Raw genomic sequence first — 13,683 nt, 5'->3', positions numbered from 1 at the left:
ATATATATATATATATATATATATATATATATATATATATATATATATATATATATATAATGATGCTTAGCGTTAAGAAATTTTATAGCCTGGATGACCAAGAAACTGCCAAGCTCTTTAAAATAGAATTCCAGTGCACAAAGCACTGCTCTCGTGAAACTGCTTCGAGTTATCAAGGCTGTAAATGCCAGAATTACATTTATTAAGAATTTAGGCGCATCTTTTTCTTAACGGTAACCAACATGCATTTTCGTTCAGAGATGGTGCAGAAAACGTGATAATAATGTGCTGAACATGATCAAGAAGAGGCAGTTCGATCATCATCGCAATACATTCCAATTAGGTAAATAAACCAGGTGGAATCAATTGTATATTTTTATTCATTATCTATAAAGGTATTGTGTTGTATCTGTCATGAATGAACAACAGACATCAAGTCAGAAGCAAACTTGATGTAGACAGCATCCAGTCCTCGCCTCACACTCTCTCATCACCAACATACAACCATGCTTCCAACGTTGACACGATGGTATTCGTCCGCCCAGGCCAGACTCTCCTAAGTCAGTGCCAAGTGGTGATCGTCGGCCGACTCTACCAGAGACTGTCTTACTGAGTCACGGTTTCCTGAAGGCGTCTCTCCTCCTCGGCGAAGGCGACCTGCTCGGCGACGAAGGCGGGCAGTGGGTAAGCCGTGGGGATGAGCGGGGACTCAGCACGGAAACCGTTCTCATCGGCAAAATAACGGACCTCGGCAATAGTGCCGTCAGGCAGGGGGAATCTGATGGAAAGGACAAATAAGAATAAGATTAGAATCGTTAGAAATGAAAATAATGGAGAGCTGGAGAAGGCTTTGAAAAGTTAGCGAACATCTGAGTGCAACAGACTCCGGGGACTTGTGCATTAACGCAGGATATGCTCAATATTAGTTGTGTTGGTTGAGTATACATGATGCTTTCATAGCAGAATTCATTTGGGTAATTATATATGCATTTACACTGTGTATGTGCACACTATATAAAAAAAAAAAGTGTGTGCAAGTACACGTACAATGAAAATTGGTGAAGGTTTTATGTCCAGATGAACATCTGCTGTTGGAGAAGATCATTAAAAGTTGAAACTCTGGTAACGTGAATCAGATTCTCTTTATATATTTCATGGTAAGCAGACAACACCAGTAACATTGCAAGCTTCTCCCTACAGTATAAGACTATAGTAATGACTCTCACTGTTGTGATGAAGCTGATCAATGTGCACTGATCAATTTGTCACACAACAATCGTGTGACGATAATGACGAAGACCATGACACCAGTGTGTCACACGGGACAATCGTGTGACGATAATGACGAAGACCATGACACCAGTGTGTCACACGGGACAATCGTGTGACGATAATGACGAAGACCATGACACCAGTGTGTCACACGGGACAATCGTGTGACGATAATGACGAAGACCATGACACCAGTGTGTCACACGGGACAATCGTGTGACGATAATGACGAAGACCATGACACCAGTGTGTCACACGGGACTAACATAATGCGGGAGGAGGAGTTTAACCTTACCTGTAGGTACCCTGGATGTTGCTCTGGCCCTTGGAGCCCGGGGTGCCGACGGCGCTCACAGCGATGCCGTTCTCGGCCTCGAAATCGTAGGTGAAGCTGCCGTCACCATTATCCTGCTGGTTCTGACTCAAGATGGCGATGGGTCGCTTCTGCTCGACAAAGTCTCCCACAAACTGCTGGGGGGCGGCGACGGCGACGGCGGCCAGGCAGGCGAGGACCACCTGCGACAAAAATATGATAAAATCTATGAAGTTTTCCTGTAAATCGATGGTCTCTAGCTTGGTGGATTATTCAACTTCCTCGTAAAAGCAAGAAGTTTTTGCTTCAGAGAGTACTACTGGGGCGTAAGTTTCAACCACAGCAAAGTAAAGATGTTAGTAAAGTTTCCCTGCACTCACGAGCTGCATGATGGCTGTAATCTGGACTGTGTGCGGTGTTGTCTGTGTGAGGGAACCGGCTGCAGGTGCTGGCTAGTGGGTAGCGAGGCTCCTTATATACCCACCTGTACATGGTCGGTTTTACCCGGTCACCTTTCTTGGACGATCGAGGTTCCCTCTTCCAGTCGGTATTCCTGGAAACGCTTGGAAACAAGGGACTAAGAAAGGCGTTTGCGTCTGAGACATGAGCCCTCCCGTTTCTCACTTATGATAATACTTGAAAAAGAATAATCTTCACAAAAACAGGACATGTCGAAGATATGTCTACAGACAACTGAAGGAATTAGAAACACTCTAATCTTGCAAGAAAGTGTTACAACGTAATCAACATCTCAATAAAACGGTTTAACATCCTTGTATTTGAAGTTATTCTAGATTTCAGAAATTACAGTTTGTTTACAACCAACCTTAAGAGCAGTCCAGAGAGACGGGTCATGAAGAACAGATCAATGATGACAATCTGTGTAATTAACAGTTTTCACAGAAGCTGATGACAAAGCGTAAACATGATGATAAACCAAGATTATACGACGGAAATTTTGGTATGATATTGTAACAAACCACAGCGTAAGTTTAAGAACATTAAACTATAGACTTCTATTCTTTCCTAATAAGAAACCCAGTTTTCTGCCAGTAATCCCAACGCTGGCCTTAACTTTCTCTTCAGTAGGTGAAGGTCAAACGACGTCGACTTGGGAGCGTCATGTGGACAGACTGTCCCAGCCGCCAGCACTTCCTCCTGGGCTGGGAAGGAATTCCTCTCCCACGTCTTCTGGTGCTTCACTGGCCGTCCTGTCTGCTTGCTTGCTTGGTCGTGTGGTGTGAGGAGTGTGGGCTCTGCTCATGTTGATGCTCAAAATGTTTGGTTTGATTTTTGTATTACTTTATAACTGGTTAGAAGTAGTCATGTGAGAAAAAGTTATTATACACACACACACACACACACACACACACACACACACACACACACACACACACGCACACACACACACACACACACACACACACACACACACACACACACACACACACACACACACACACGCACACACACACACACACACACACACCACGGAGCAGTTCTTCGAAATCATACAAAAAAAAATTGAGACAAAAAAAATTATGTGCGAAGTACACACGGCACTAACAATATATATATATATATATATATATATATATATATATATATATATATATATATATATATATATATATATATATATATATATATATATATATATATGATTTTTTCATACATATTCGCCATTTCCCCCGTTAGCGAGGTATCCTAAAGAACAGAGGACTGAGCCTTAGAAGGGAATATCCTCACTTGGCCTCCTTCTCTGTTCCTTCTTTAGGAAAAGTAATAACAGCAGGGTATGATCCCCCCCCCCCCTCCGACTTCTATCAATCGGCTTCTACGACACGCAGGGATTACGTGGGCAGTATTCTTTCTCTCCTATCCCAAGGTATAATGTATAGGTAGGTAGATAGATAGATAGATGGATAGATAGAAGGATATACCTACCCATTGCCCGATGACCCACTAACTGGCGGTCCCATTATCCGATCTTCATGATAAGATGAACTTCATCTTTTCCACCACGACCAAAACACAGCTGATAACCTGCCCTGCCCAGATGGGTCATACCCAGGTGAGTCATGTGCTTGTGACAAGAAGGGCAGGTAACGCTTGTGCTTGTGACAAGAAGTGCAGGTAACGCTTGTGCTTGTGACAAGAAGAGCAGGTAACGCTTGTGCTTGTGACAAGAAGAGCAGGTAACGCTTGTGCTTGTGACAAGAAGAGCAGGTAACGCTTGTGCTTGTGACAAGAAGAGCAGGTAACGCTTGTGCTTGTGACAAGAAGAGCAGGTAACGCTTGTGCTTGTGACAAGAAGAGCAGGTAACGCTTGTGCTTGGATGTAGAAACAGACGTTGTAAGAGGTTGTTTTGATGGTGTTGCTCATCAGCTTGGTGTGAGAGTATCCTCATGTATGTATGTATGTGAATTGTGTTTATGTTTTCGCTTTTGAAATAGTCATATCATTGCCCTCAGGGATGCCATACTCGTGATATACACATAATCATGTATATTGATATATAATGTTTCCTTTTTGTGCTCTATGCCGGAACATGGCCCAAGATATAGTGAAATTAATGAGAAAAGACAATCACGTTTGCTCTACTTTCAGATCTGTTTTGTGATGTTTTATTGTACAGAATATATACATCAATTCTCATAAATACGTTACATTTACATATGTACATATAAACATAAATGTTCTTAAGTAGTTATTTCCTAAACCGTAACACATTTTTGTTGATATAACAACGCCTGAATCAGTAAAGCTGCTACTTATGTGGGCAAGAGTTCGCAGAATGGTCTCTACTGCCTGGATCACTGCTACCACAATAAAGTCAGACTAAAATGATATAAAAAAGTAGGATCGTTTCTCTAAGATCACATCTGACGCTATGAAGACTGGTTTCTTGCACGTGTAAGAATAAACATGAGAATGATCGGGTATGTATGAAGCAATGATAGGATACCTGTGAAGCAGAACTGCTCGAACCTTCATCACAACACATGAACATGGCAGTCTCAGATGATGGTTCGTAGGTACCGCATACTTTCCTCTGGTCATACCATGGACCCCCAGCCATGAGGCAGCCCAGTAATGTCCGGTGGAAGAGAAGCAAGATGGACATGACTAGTTATTCTGAAACTCTTCCCTGAAGCCTCACGGTCCAGAGGTATGAACCGACTCTTCGTTAAATGAGTAGCTCTCCTTCATCAATCCCAGGTGATGCCTTGTTTGCGCTGCTCCTCACCGACGAGGATGTTTGACTGCGTGGCTGGGGGGTGGGTGAGCGTCGGGAGCAGCGGGGACTCGGGCTGGTCGCCTTTTTCATCGGCTACAAAATCCACCGCAGCGAAGGTACCACCTGGGAACGGGAACCTGAAGTAGATGTAGAAAATGGATGTGGATATTATTCGTTATTCTTCCATGTAATGATGATCATCGACGGCAGGAACGTTAGAGAATTATCACAATGTTTGTCTGAAGTGTCATCTGCTCTCGTAACAGTGAGCCAAGATGAGCCTAAGGTCTTAGGATAACCTTGACCATGCTATGTAGGGATAAGAGGTGCTTTGTGGCTGGTTATTCTGATAAAAATCTGTTATCAGCGGAAGGACAACAAGACATCAAAGTAATAATCCCGATAACATCAGCACCAGAGCTCACAGGACACGAGGCTGTCAAGGATAAACAGATATAAAACAGTTTTTGCTGTTGCTTGTAATGGACTTTTGATGGTGAAATGACCATAGAAAGAATATGAGCAAGATGTGTTACCAAGGAGTCAGATTCTGTGAAGGTCACGATCACCTTCGAGAAACAATGTGTCATCATGGGCCACAGTGGAACGTCAGTGCTCACCTGTAGGATCCTTCCATATTGCCCTGGTCGTTGAAGCCCGGGGTGCCAACGACAGTCACAAGGATGCCGTTCTCGGTCAGAAACTGGTAATTGAAGCCGCCGTTACCATAAGTCTCTTGTGTGTCTCTGTATATGGCAGCGGTTGCCTCATCCTGCTGGTTGAACGGTCCCGTAGATTGAGACGCTGCAACGACAGCGGCGGCCAGGCAGGCGAAGACCACCTGGAACAGTGGACACGAGTAGTGAGTCAAGACTGGAGTGGCAGTGAACCCATTGCTGTATCATCATCCTTCGTGCACAACATGTAAGATCAAACGACAAAGCCAACGGAGCTTCAGTAGCATATCACACGACTTGTACTTCACACTCTGCATGATGCTCACTGTGTAAGGATTGAGCAAAGATGCTGTCGAACCCTTGGAGAAGGCTTATATATACAAGCACCTGTCCCCTGGCCATGGTATGCGAACGCAGGTCCCCAAGGTGACCTTCCCCAGTCCCCGGTGTGGCCTGATTGTCTGTACCTGCTGGCGGTGGTCAGCTTATCATGGGGCAAGGATGTGTTGTCTTGATCAGCAACGGAATGTCTTGAGAAACTTTTCTCAAAAATCTAAACTCGCGCCCGTGCCATGCTATCTATGACCTTCATTTTGGGGCAAGACTTGTGTGTGGACTTCTGACATCATCTGAGAACCAAGCTCCAGTGGCAGCCTAACGATCATTACCGGCAACAATTACGCACATATTTCGTCATAAGACGATATGGAAAACATCACCGAAATGAAGTACTGTATTCATTTCAAGCCACGTCATCTTGCCTGAAAAATGATGACCAGGAGGCCAACAGCGTTAGAGCAATGATCATCCTCCTTCCGATACTACACCAGCTCAGAACATTCTTGGGAGCGTTTGAGGCCACGAGCAGGGGAGGAGGTGGTGACTGTTGGTTGCATGACATGAGAGAACCTCGAAGAACCTGGAGGGGGATCAAGTGATCGAGAAAAAGATCAAAAGACCTGGAGGAAGATGAGAGAACGCGAAGGAATACAACAGGATCTAACGGACAGTCAAAAGACTTGAAAGAATGTTAATGATTTCTGGGAATATCAAAATTCTTCAGAAAATATAAAAAAAATTAGAGGATAACAAACATTTTGTAAGAATGTTGATGAATTTTGAGGGACATCAAAGTCCTCAAGTGATACAGGGAACCATGAGGAGTAAGAGAAATACTGAAATAATGGACGGGGTATCAAAGCACTACGAACCATATTAAAATGACTCAGAGAAATTTCAAAGTATTGCAAGAATTATCAAAGAACATGAGGTAAGGTTATAGAATTCTGAGAAAGATAAAAGAATTAAAAGAAAGTTCACAAGACCTCAAGTGATGATAAAAACCTGGAGGGAATATTGAAAGACTTGGAGAAATGAAAAACACTTTTCAATTTCATTTGTCTATTTTTTCCATGAATGAATCTGATTTCAAACTAACTTTGATGCCACTAGACGAGATGCATGTACTTAGTCAAACAATAAATGAAAATAACTAGCGAGTTGATGAAACTGAACTTAGGCATGAAAACGGTACTTAACTAGCCAGGGATGATGGAATATAGAAGTGAAGGATCTGTACCACCACACACAGACTTACTTAACTAGCCAGGGATGATGGAATATAGAAGTGACGGATCTGTACCACCACACACAGACTTACTTAAGAATGCCTGGGCCACCAGGACAGACGGCGGCACCCGGTAAAGAGCACTTGTGAAGGACGTGGAGTTTCCTCCAGGATACTCGTATCCCGGACTTTCCTCTGACCTCTTAAAGGACACAGCCTGTCTGGTCAGGACGCTGCTGCTGTCCTTTTCTACACCCACATCTCACCGGTCCATCACTCATGTATGATACATGTGAAAGTGTATGTGTGTAATTACCCATTTGCACTGTAAAGGGAGAAAGTTTGACACTCGTAAGTTCCCATCTATGTAATTATCTCTTCTATCTTATAATTTCTTAAACTTTTGAATACTGTCTGCATGTTAGTGTACATGCGTATGTGTGTTCTGTGTGTGCGCGTATATGTAGTTGAGTATATATATACGTGTGCGTGTGTATCTGTGTCAAAGCGCATGAGTATGTGTGTGTGTGTGTGTGTGTGTGTGTGTGTGTGTGTGTGTGTGGGTGGGAGGGTGTGTCCTCCCTGGATTTCCCCAGCCACCTCCTCCAGACAGACCACTTTCGAAGTTTTGTAAACCGAGCCAGACGTTTCGCCTGGCCCGTTTTTTTTTTTTTTTTTTTTTTTTGAAGGATGGTTAGAGGAGAGGAAGTGAAGGTGGGAGGTGAGACAGGGGTAGGGATGGCCTGAATTAAAAGAGAGGAATGAAGTTTGTGCAGGTGTATAGTGTAAGTATGTACAAGTGTACAGAGTGAGTGTGTACAGGTGTACAGTGTAAGTGTGTACAGGTATATAGTGTACGTGTGCACAGATGTATAGAGTAAATCTTTTAGATAAGTGAGGGAGTTTCTGGAAACGTGTTTTGTGCCATATATATGATACCAGCGGCAGACTGTGGTTGTGTGTGTCGTTATGTTGCATCTTGTGTTTTGTGAAAGAGAATATGAGAACCCGTCCTTGTCCTCCCTGCTTCCTCTCATCTACAGTTACATCATCATGAGATCAGTCACATGAGAGATTTCTAATCTCATTCTTGTCATCATGAAAAACATCGACCAGTTCTATATTTGAAATCTACGTCTTCTTGGTTTTCCTTGTCTCTATCATCACAACATACGCTGTTGACATGAAAAGCATAAAAATGTGTGGAATTATCTTTCCAATGAATGTAAAATTCAACTTAAAGGTATCAAAGATATTAATCAAAATCATTAGAATTGTTTTAAACAAATGAAAATGGAAAATGAGAAAAAGATTATCGAACATGAGTAGTTTAGTCTCAATAGTTCTTGACTGTATCATAGGTAGTGCTCAAACTACCCTCACCTCACAACATCTCGTACCAAAACCACAACAAACACCACCACCACAACAACAACTGGTCGGTCACTGAGAGTTATATCTCAAACGAAAATTGGGAATCAACTCAAACAGATTTTCATTTTTGTATCAATTTTATTTGGCATGCCAAAAGAACTCTCAAAGTTAAGAAAAACCATTCATTCATTCTTGTGAGGACAAGGAAGGAGTCGGTCGAACAGTGGGTCGTGGAGATCCTGAGATGTGTCTACAGGGCAGAGCTGATCATCAACCCTGACGGAGACCCAGGCGACGCAGACGCTCGGCCAAGCGGATCTGGCTGCTGGGGAATCCGCTACTGTATGGGATCACGGGATACCTGCCGCTGTATGGGATCACCGGATACCGGCCATAGCGGTGGTGACCGAGGGTGTACGCTGTACTATGGGGAATCTGTGGAGACTCCACACGGAAGCCGTTCTCATCGGCGACGTAGCGAACCTCGCCAAAGCCGCCCTCTGGTAACGGGTACCTGAACAGAGGGAAACAGAGAGTTAATGTTATCCCCTAAATCACAGGATGAATGGCATCTAACACGACAAACCAACAGTATCCAGGACACAACCAACAGTATCCAGGACACAACCAACAGTATCCAGGACACAACCAACAGTATCCAGGACACAACCAACAGTATCCAGGACACAACCAACAGTATCCAGGACACAAGACTAGCATGATGCAGGCAGGCAGTATTGAGTTACAGTCCGAGGTTAGTCGGAAACACATCTCAGTATCAGTATTTCTCTCATTAAGCGAAGCAAAATGCGTTCTTCTACACCAGAACCAATCTATAAATTGACGAACTGAATATACATTAGGTCAGTAAGGAATGTAGGTATATACTGCACTTATGTAGGTATAAACACTACATATGTAGTGGACTAAGATCAAAATTTGCACCAGGTCAAAATGGAAGATTTTCAAATGAGCTGAAAATAACTATCAAAAGTGGACATCATAAAGACTCATTCAAGGCTGCAACACTGAGGAACAAACTACAACACTTCTTGACTACATTTAACTCTCTCTCTCTCTCTCTCTCTCTCTCTCTCTCTCTCTCTCTCTCTCTCTCTCTCTCTCTCTCTCTCTCTCTCTCTCTCTCTCTCTCTCTCTCTCCCTCTCTCTCTCTCTCTCTCTCTCTCTCTCTCTCTCTCTCTCTCAGGAAGAAAAGTTCAGTAACGTCCGAAAGAATAGAAATCGTCGTACTTGTGGCATCCTTACAAATTGGCCTCGCAGGTTGGACAGTTTAAGTCTGGCCAACCAGAAGTAACCTTACCTTCATGATCCTCTACAGGTAGGCTGTGCATAGCCAGCCTGACTACTTGAAGGAGCTCAAAATGTAGCCCTTGACCCTTCTGGCCCCTGACAGTCATTGTCCTTCCTACCTGTAGTAGCCTTCCATGTTGCTCTGGCCCTTAGAGCCTGGTCGTCCAGAGCTACCCACGTAAATGCCGTTCTCAGTCTCGAACTCGTAGTCGAAGTGACCGCCGCCAAGATCCTGACGATTGTCACTGATGATGGCGTAGGGTCGGGCGAGCTGGGGGGCGGCAGCGGCCATGGTAGCCAAGCAGACCAAAACCACCTACGTAGAACACGAAGGAATGTCAAACTTCTCCACATAAGAGGGAACTCATGTACTACTACTCTATGTTACGGAATCAGATATAAGAAGTTTAACATCTTAATAGAAAGCGTAGGTGAGAGAATCACTAAATCTAAAAAACTCTCAGAAGGAGACACTTTCCACATTCATAGCGACGCGTCCTAAAGCAGAAAGCAAGACCAAGTTTTGAGAGGTTTATACCAAACATTCATGATATATAACACTAGTCGTCAGATTCTCTCGTACTTACGAACTTCATGTTTGCTGTCTATGGCTGGACTGAGGACTCTGGCTCTCAGATGCACTCGCGATATATATATACCCACAAGGAGGCCATTTTTTTCTTCAAGAGGCCTGATTGTGGCCCCGGGACGCGTTAGCGGATGTTCCAAGTGGTGCAGGACAAGTCACGGATCAGATCGAGTCCTTATCTGGCAGATCTGGAGCCACACGAAATGTTCCTACAGATGCCTGGAGACGAGGAATGTTGTTAGGAAAGACTTACACAAGTATCTGAAAAAATAATGATGGTGGGACTGCCGTAACATCCTATATTACATAGTATGGCCATCTTCACATTTTCTATTCTTTGGTTAAAGGTACGGTTAAAATTCCCACGACTTAGCCTTGGAAAGAATCTTAAATGAGTGTGTCTTCGATGTGTGATGGAGTCCTGCTGTAGACCCCATGACGGCTTTCGTTGGCTTCTGTGTACAGGAACTTGTAACGTCAGCATCTAAGAACAAACCTGGATCTCTCATGTTTAGTAATGTCAAGATTATTCTCTTAATATCACCGTCTGTATAAGGAAGCTGTACCTCAGCTCCCTTACGAGTTCTGAACCTTTATCCTCACCTTACTGCTGAAAGCATCACTTAATACGCAGTCCTGTACACCACCGTTGCCATTGGTCATAACTTACTAACAACCTTACTGGTGATTCTTGATGTGTACTTTTCATTGTGTAAAAGTAGCGTGACACAGCAAGAATTCGCTCTAGCGTGACAGTGAACAGACGAATGAACCTTCATAGAAGAATCCTCGCTTGATTCCTTCCTTTGTTTTCATTTTGAAAGGCGGATAATACAGGAGGGGAGGGTTTCCTCTCTCCCATTCACTCCCCTTTAGCTCGCCTACGCAGGAGATGATAGTCCGAATTGTCTTGTCAGTGTTGATAACTGCACCTTGTGGGGTAGCTGGGAGTGAATACAATACGGGATTTCATTTTCAATTTGTTTTACTTTGCAGGAAAAGACTGAACATGTCAGGTCAAAACTAATGTCCCTGAGGGAAATCAGAATTCGTTGACGTCTCGCAATGATGGTAAGATCATCAGGCCAACAGAGTATGACACCCACAAGTTCACCTCAGCGAGGCGGGCTGGGTCCATTGTGGGGCCGGGGACTGGGTGTAGCGAGGGGTGAGCAGGGCGTCAGAGCGGAGGGAACCTACCTACTCTCCCTAGCCACATAGGTGACCCACACTACCCTGGCCACATAGGTGACCCACACTACCCTGGCAACATAGGTGACCCACACTACCCTCGGGAATCCAATATCTAAGGAAAGGAAGCCAGTCGTGCGTGATTCGTTTTTGGACATTTTCCCTGGAGCTGCCACATATGTGACAGCATTATGACAGTCCGGGAGTGACGTTCTCAAAATCAGTCAGAATATGGGCCAGTTTGATAAGATATTACTGCTATCATTGGTGTGTAATGTGGGCATATACATAACCTAGAACACCTGCTATTGTCGAAAATCATAATAAACGAAATAACCTCGGAATGTAAAGGTCATACAGCATTATAGTAAATTATATATATTCTATAGATTATATCAGACCTAGTGTTCCCGCACTTAGAAAAATAAGGCTTCTATCATATATAGTTTTATGGATAAGAACATAGGCCAGTGAGCTTCCACATGACCCTGTCTGAGGTCTGACCGCCAGTAAAGTCAAGAGCCAGACAGATTTGTTATGAGATTTATTTTGCATAACAAACTTCACGAAGACAACAGAAATTCCCAGACATCGAAGGTAAGTGAATCTTTCCCAGTCTGACAATCTGAGATGAAAACCTTTAGGGCCTCTTCAAGGTCTGCCCAGGGTCGAGCCCATAGGCTTGAATCCTGGCTGTGGTAGTCGGTTCACAGTCAACCCACCTATTCATTCAGCCATATGTGTTGACCGATAAAATGAGTACCTGGTTCAGGCTAAGGTATATACCACTATATAGAGCTGGCTGAACACCTGAGTTGAATGTGGACCGACTACCACAGCCAGGCGACACTACGATGAGTAGAGTGACAAACTCAACATGATTCATACATGCAGCGGTGGTTAATGTTCAGCAGTTGTCATTACTATCACAATAACTCGTATATAAAGTAGAGGATTATTTACCTCACTAAGGTGATAGAAGGTCAGTGAGGAGGAGGAGGAGGAGGAGGAGGAGGAGAACCTACAGTGACATGGAAGTCAGCAATCTTCAGAACCTCCTCATTAATGTTTCGTTCTTTCCCAGTTTCCTGGTGTCTCTGTTCTTCAGTGAATCAGTGTCTTGCTTACGTTCAGTTGATGACATATGTTAGCTTCACCACATGATTTACGATCAGTCACGGTAATTGAACCTTCTACATGAGACTGAAGACGAAGACTTTCTCCCCTCGTGCGGGCCAGCGGCGTCCTTCCCAAGACGTCGTGGCTTCTGGAATGATCAGAGTCCGTTGTGTATTTTGCCACATTCCTGGAACACTTTCGAAAGTCTTACCATCATTACCAGAGAACCCAACCATAGATCTCTGTACTGCCAGGCAACCCAGTATTAAGACAGCCCAGTCTTACGCTCCGTGTAACTGTGACAACGAAAAATAAAGTGACAATGTCTTGCACTTTATCAAAGCGCATTTTACTCCCGTGATAAACAAAATGTTGTAGTTGTTGAGATCAAGTCCATTTTTGTTGAAGTTAAAGACAAGCATCGCAAGGAGATAACAGTAGGGTTAGTTTATATGTTCCCAGCACTTACACCAAAGGATGAAGCAAGACTTCACGATCAACTTGCAAAAATTCGTAATGAACAAGATACGCTGAGAATGGAAGGCTTTAACGTACCGCTATCTAGTGAGGAAAATGTCTTCCTAGTAGCACGGGGCGTGAGCTGTATCTACTTGATAGTCTCCTGAAACATTTAGTTGAGAAAACAACTCGTGTTGAAGACGAATTACATTTAGTTCGACCTACAAGTGAGAGTCTCGTGCATAATATTGAAGTGGGAGAAAAGTTTGGTCCCACAAGTGATCACCGACAAATCACTTTTGAGATAATTTTCAATATCGCCTGTATTGCTGGTCAACACGAAAGGAGAGAGAGAGAGAGAGAGAGAGAGAGAGAGAGAGAGAGAGAGAGAGAGAGAGAGAGAGAGAGAGAAAGAGAGAGAGAGAGAGAGAGAGCCCCCATCTATGTTTTTTCTTTGTGTATAAAGATTCATTTTTGTTTCTTAGTATATAGTAGTACTTATACTGTAGTCTGTAAATGAAAACATATCTTTCTCCTTGCGTGTATACATCTATGTATGTACATCTATA

At 43.5% G+C, this 13,683-nt stretch overlaps 3 protein-coding genes across 3 annotated transcripts; all 3 read right to left on the bottom strand.

The window, feature by feature from the left end:
- Positions 1-362: 362 nt before the first annotated feature.
- On the bottom strand, positions 363-2,057 carry LOC139766882 (cuticle protein AM1199-like). The gene is made up of 3 exons (XM_071695894.1): positions 1,966-2,057; positions 1,568-1,788; positions 363-778 (listed from the first exon to the last, which is right to left on the bottom strand). The coding sequence occupies exons 1-3, from the start codon at positions 1,972-1,974 to the stop codon at positions 607-609; spliced, it is 402 nt and encodes a 133-aa protein (XP_071551995.1). The 5' UTR covers positions 1,975-2,057; the 3' UTR covers positions 363-606.
- Positions 2,058-4,195: 2,138 nt separating this feature from the next.
- Positions 4,196-5,832, bottom strand: LOC139766883 (cuticle protein AM1159-like). Its single transcript, XM_071695895.1, has 3 exons — positions 5,813-5,832; positions 5,448-5,668; positions 4,196-4,964 (listed from the first exon to the last, which is right to left on the bottom strand). The coding sequence occupies exons 1-3, from the start codon at positions 5,819-5,821 to the stop codon at positions 4,799-4,801; spliced, it is 396 nt and encodes a 131-aa protein (XP_071551996.1). The 5' UTR covers positions 5,822-5,832; the 3' UTR covers positions 4,196-4,798.
- A 2,738-nt stretch (positions 5,833-8,570) lies between these two features.
- LOC139766874 (cuticle protein AM1199-like) lies at positions 8,571-10,463 on the bottom strand. The gene is made up of 3 exons (XM_071695886.1): positions 10,344-10,463; positions 9,876-10,072; positions 8,571-8,959 (listed from the first exon to the last, which is right to left on the bottom strand). The coding sequence occupies exons 1-3, from the start codon at positions 10,350-10,352 to the stop codon at positions 8,716-8,718; spliced, it is 450 nt and encodes a 149-aa protein (XP_071551987.1). The 5' UTR covers positions 10,353-10,463; the 3' UTR covers positions 8,571-8,715.
- Between the last annotated feature and the right edge of the window lie 3,220 nt (positions 10,464-13,683).

The sequence above is a fragment of the Panulirus ornatus genome, chromosome 58 (assembly GCF_036320965.1).
Source record: "Panulirus ornatus isolate Po-2019 chromosome 58, ASM3632096v1, whole genome shotgun sequence".
Lineage (NCBI taxonomy): Eukaryota > Metazoa > Arthropoda > Malacostraca > Decapoda > Palinuridae > Panulirus > Panulirus ornatus.
Note: the sequence above shows the minus strand (reverse complement) of the source record. Positions and strands in the feature narration are given on the sequence as shown.

Excerpts from the sequence above, each read along its gene's own strand:
- LOC139766883 (XM_071695895.1), bottom strand. Across the intron at positions 4,965-5,447 it reads AATATGGAAGGATCCTACAG|GTTCCCGTTCCCAGGTGGTA; the intron begins GTGAGCACTGAC and ends CATCTACTTCAG.
- LOC139766882 (XM_071695894.1), bottom strand. Across the intron at positions 779-1,567 it reads AACATCCAGGGTACCTACAG|ATTCCCCCTGCCTGACGGCA; the intron begins GTAAGGTTAAAC and ends CCTTTCCATCAG.
- LOC139766874 (XM_071695886.1), bottom strand. Across the intron at positions 8,960-9,875 it reads AACATGGAAGGCTACTACAG|GTACCCGTTACCAGAGGGCG; the intron begins GTAGGAAGGACA and ends CCCTCTGTTCAG.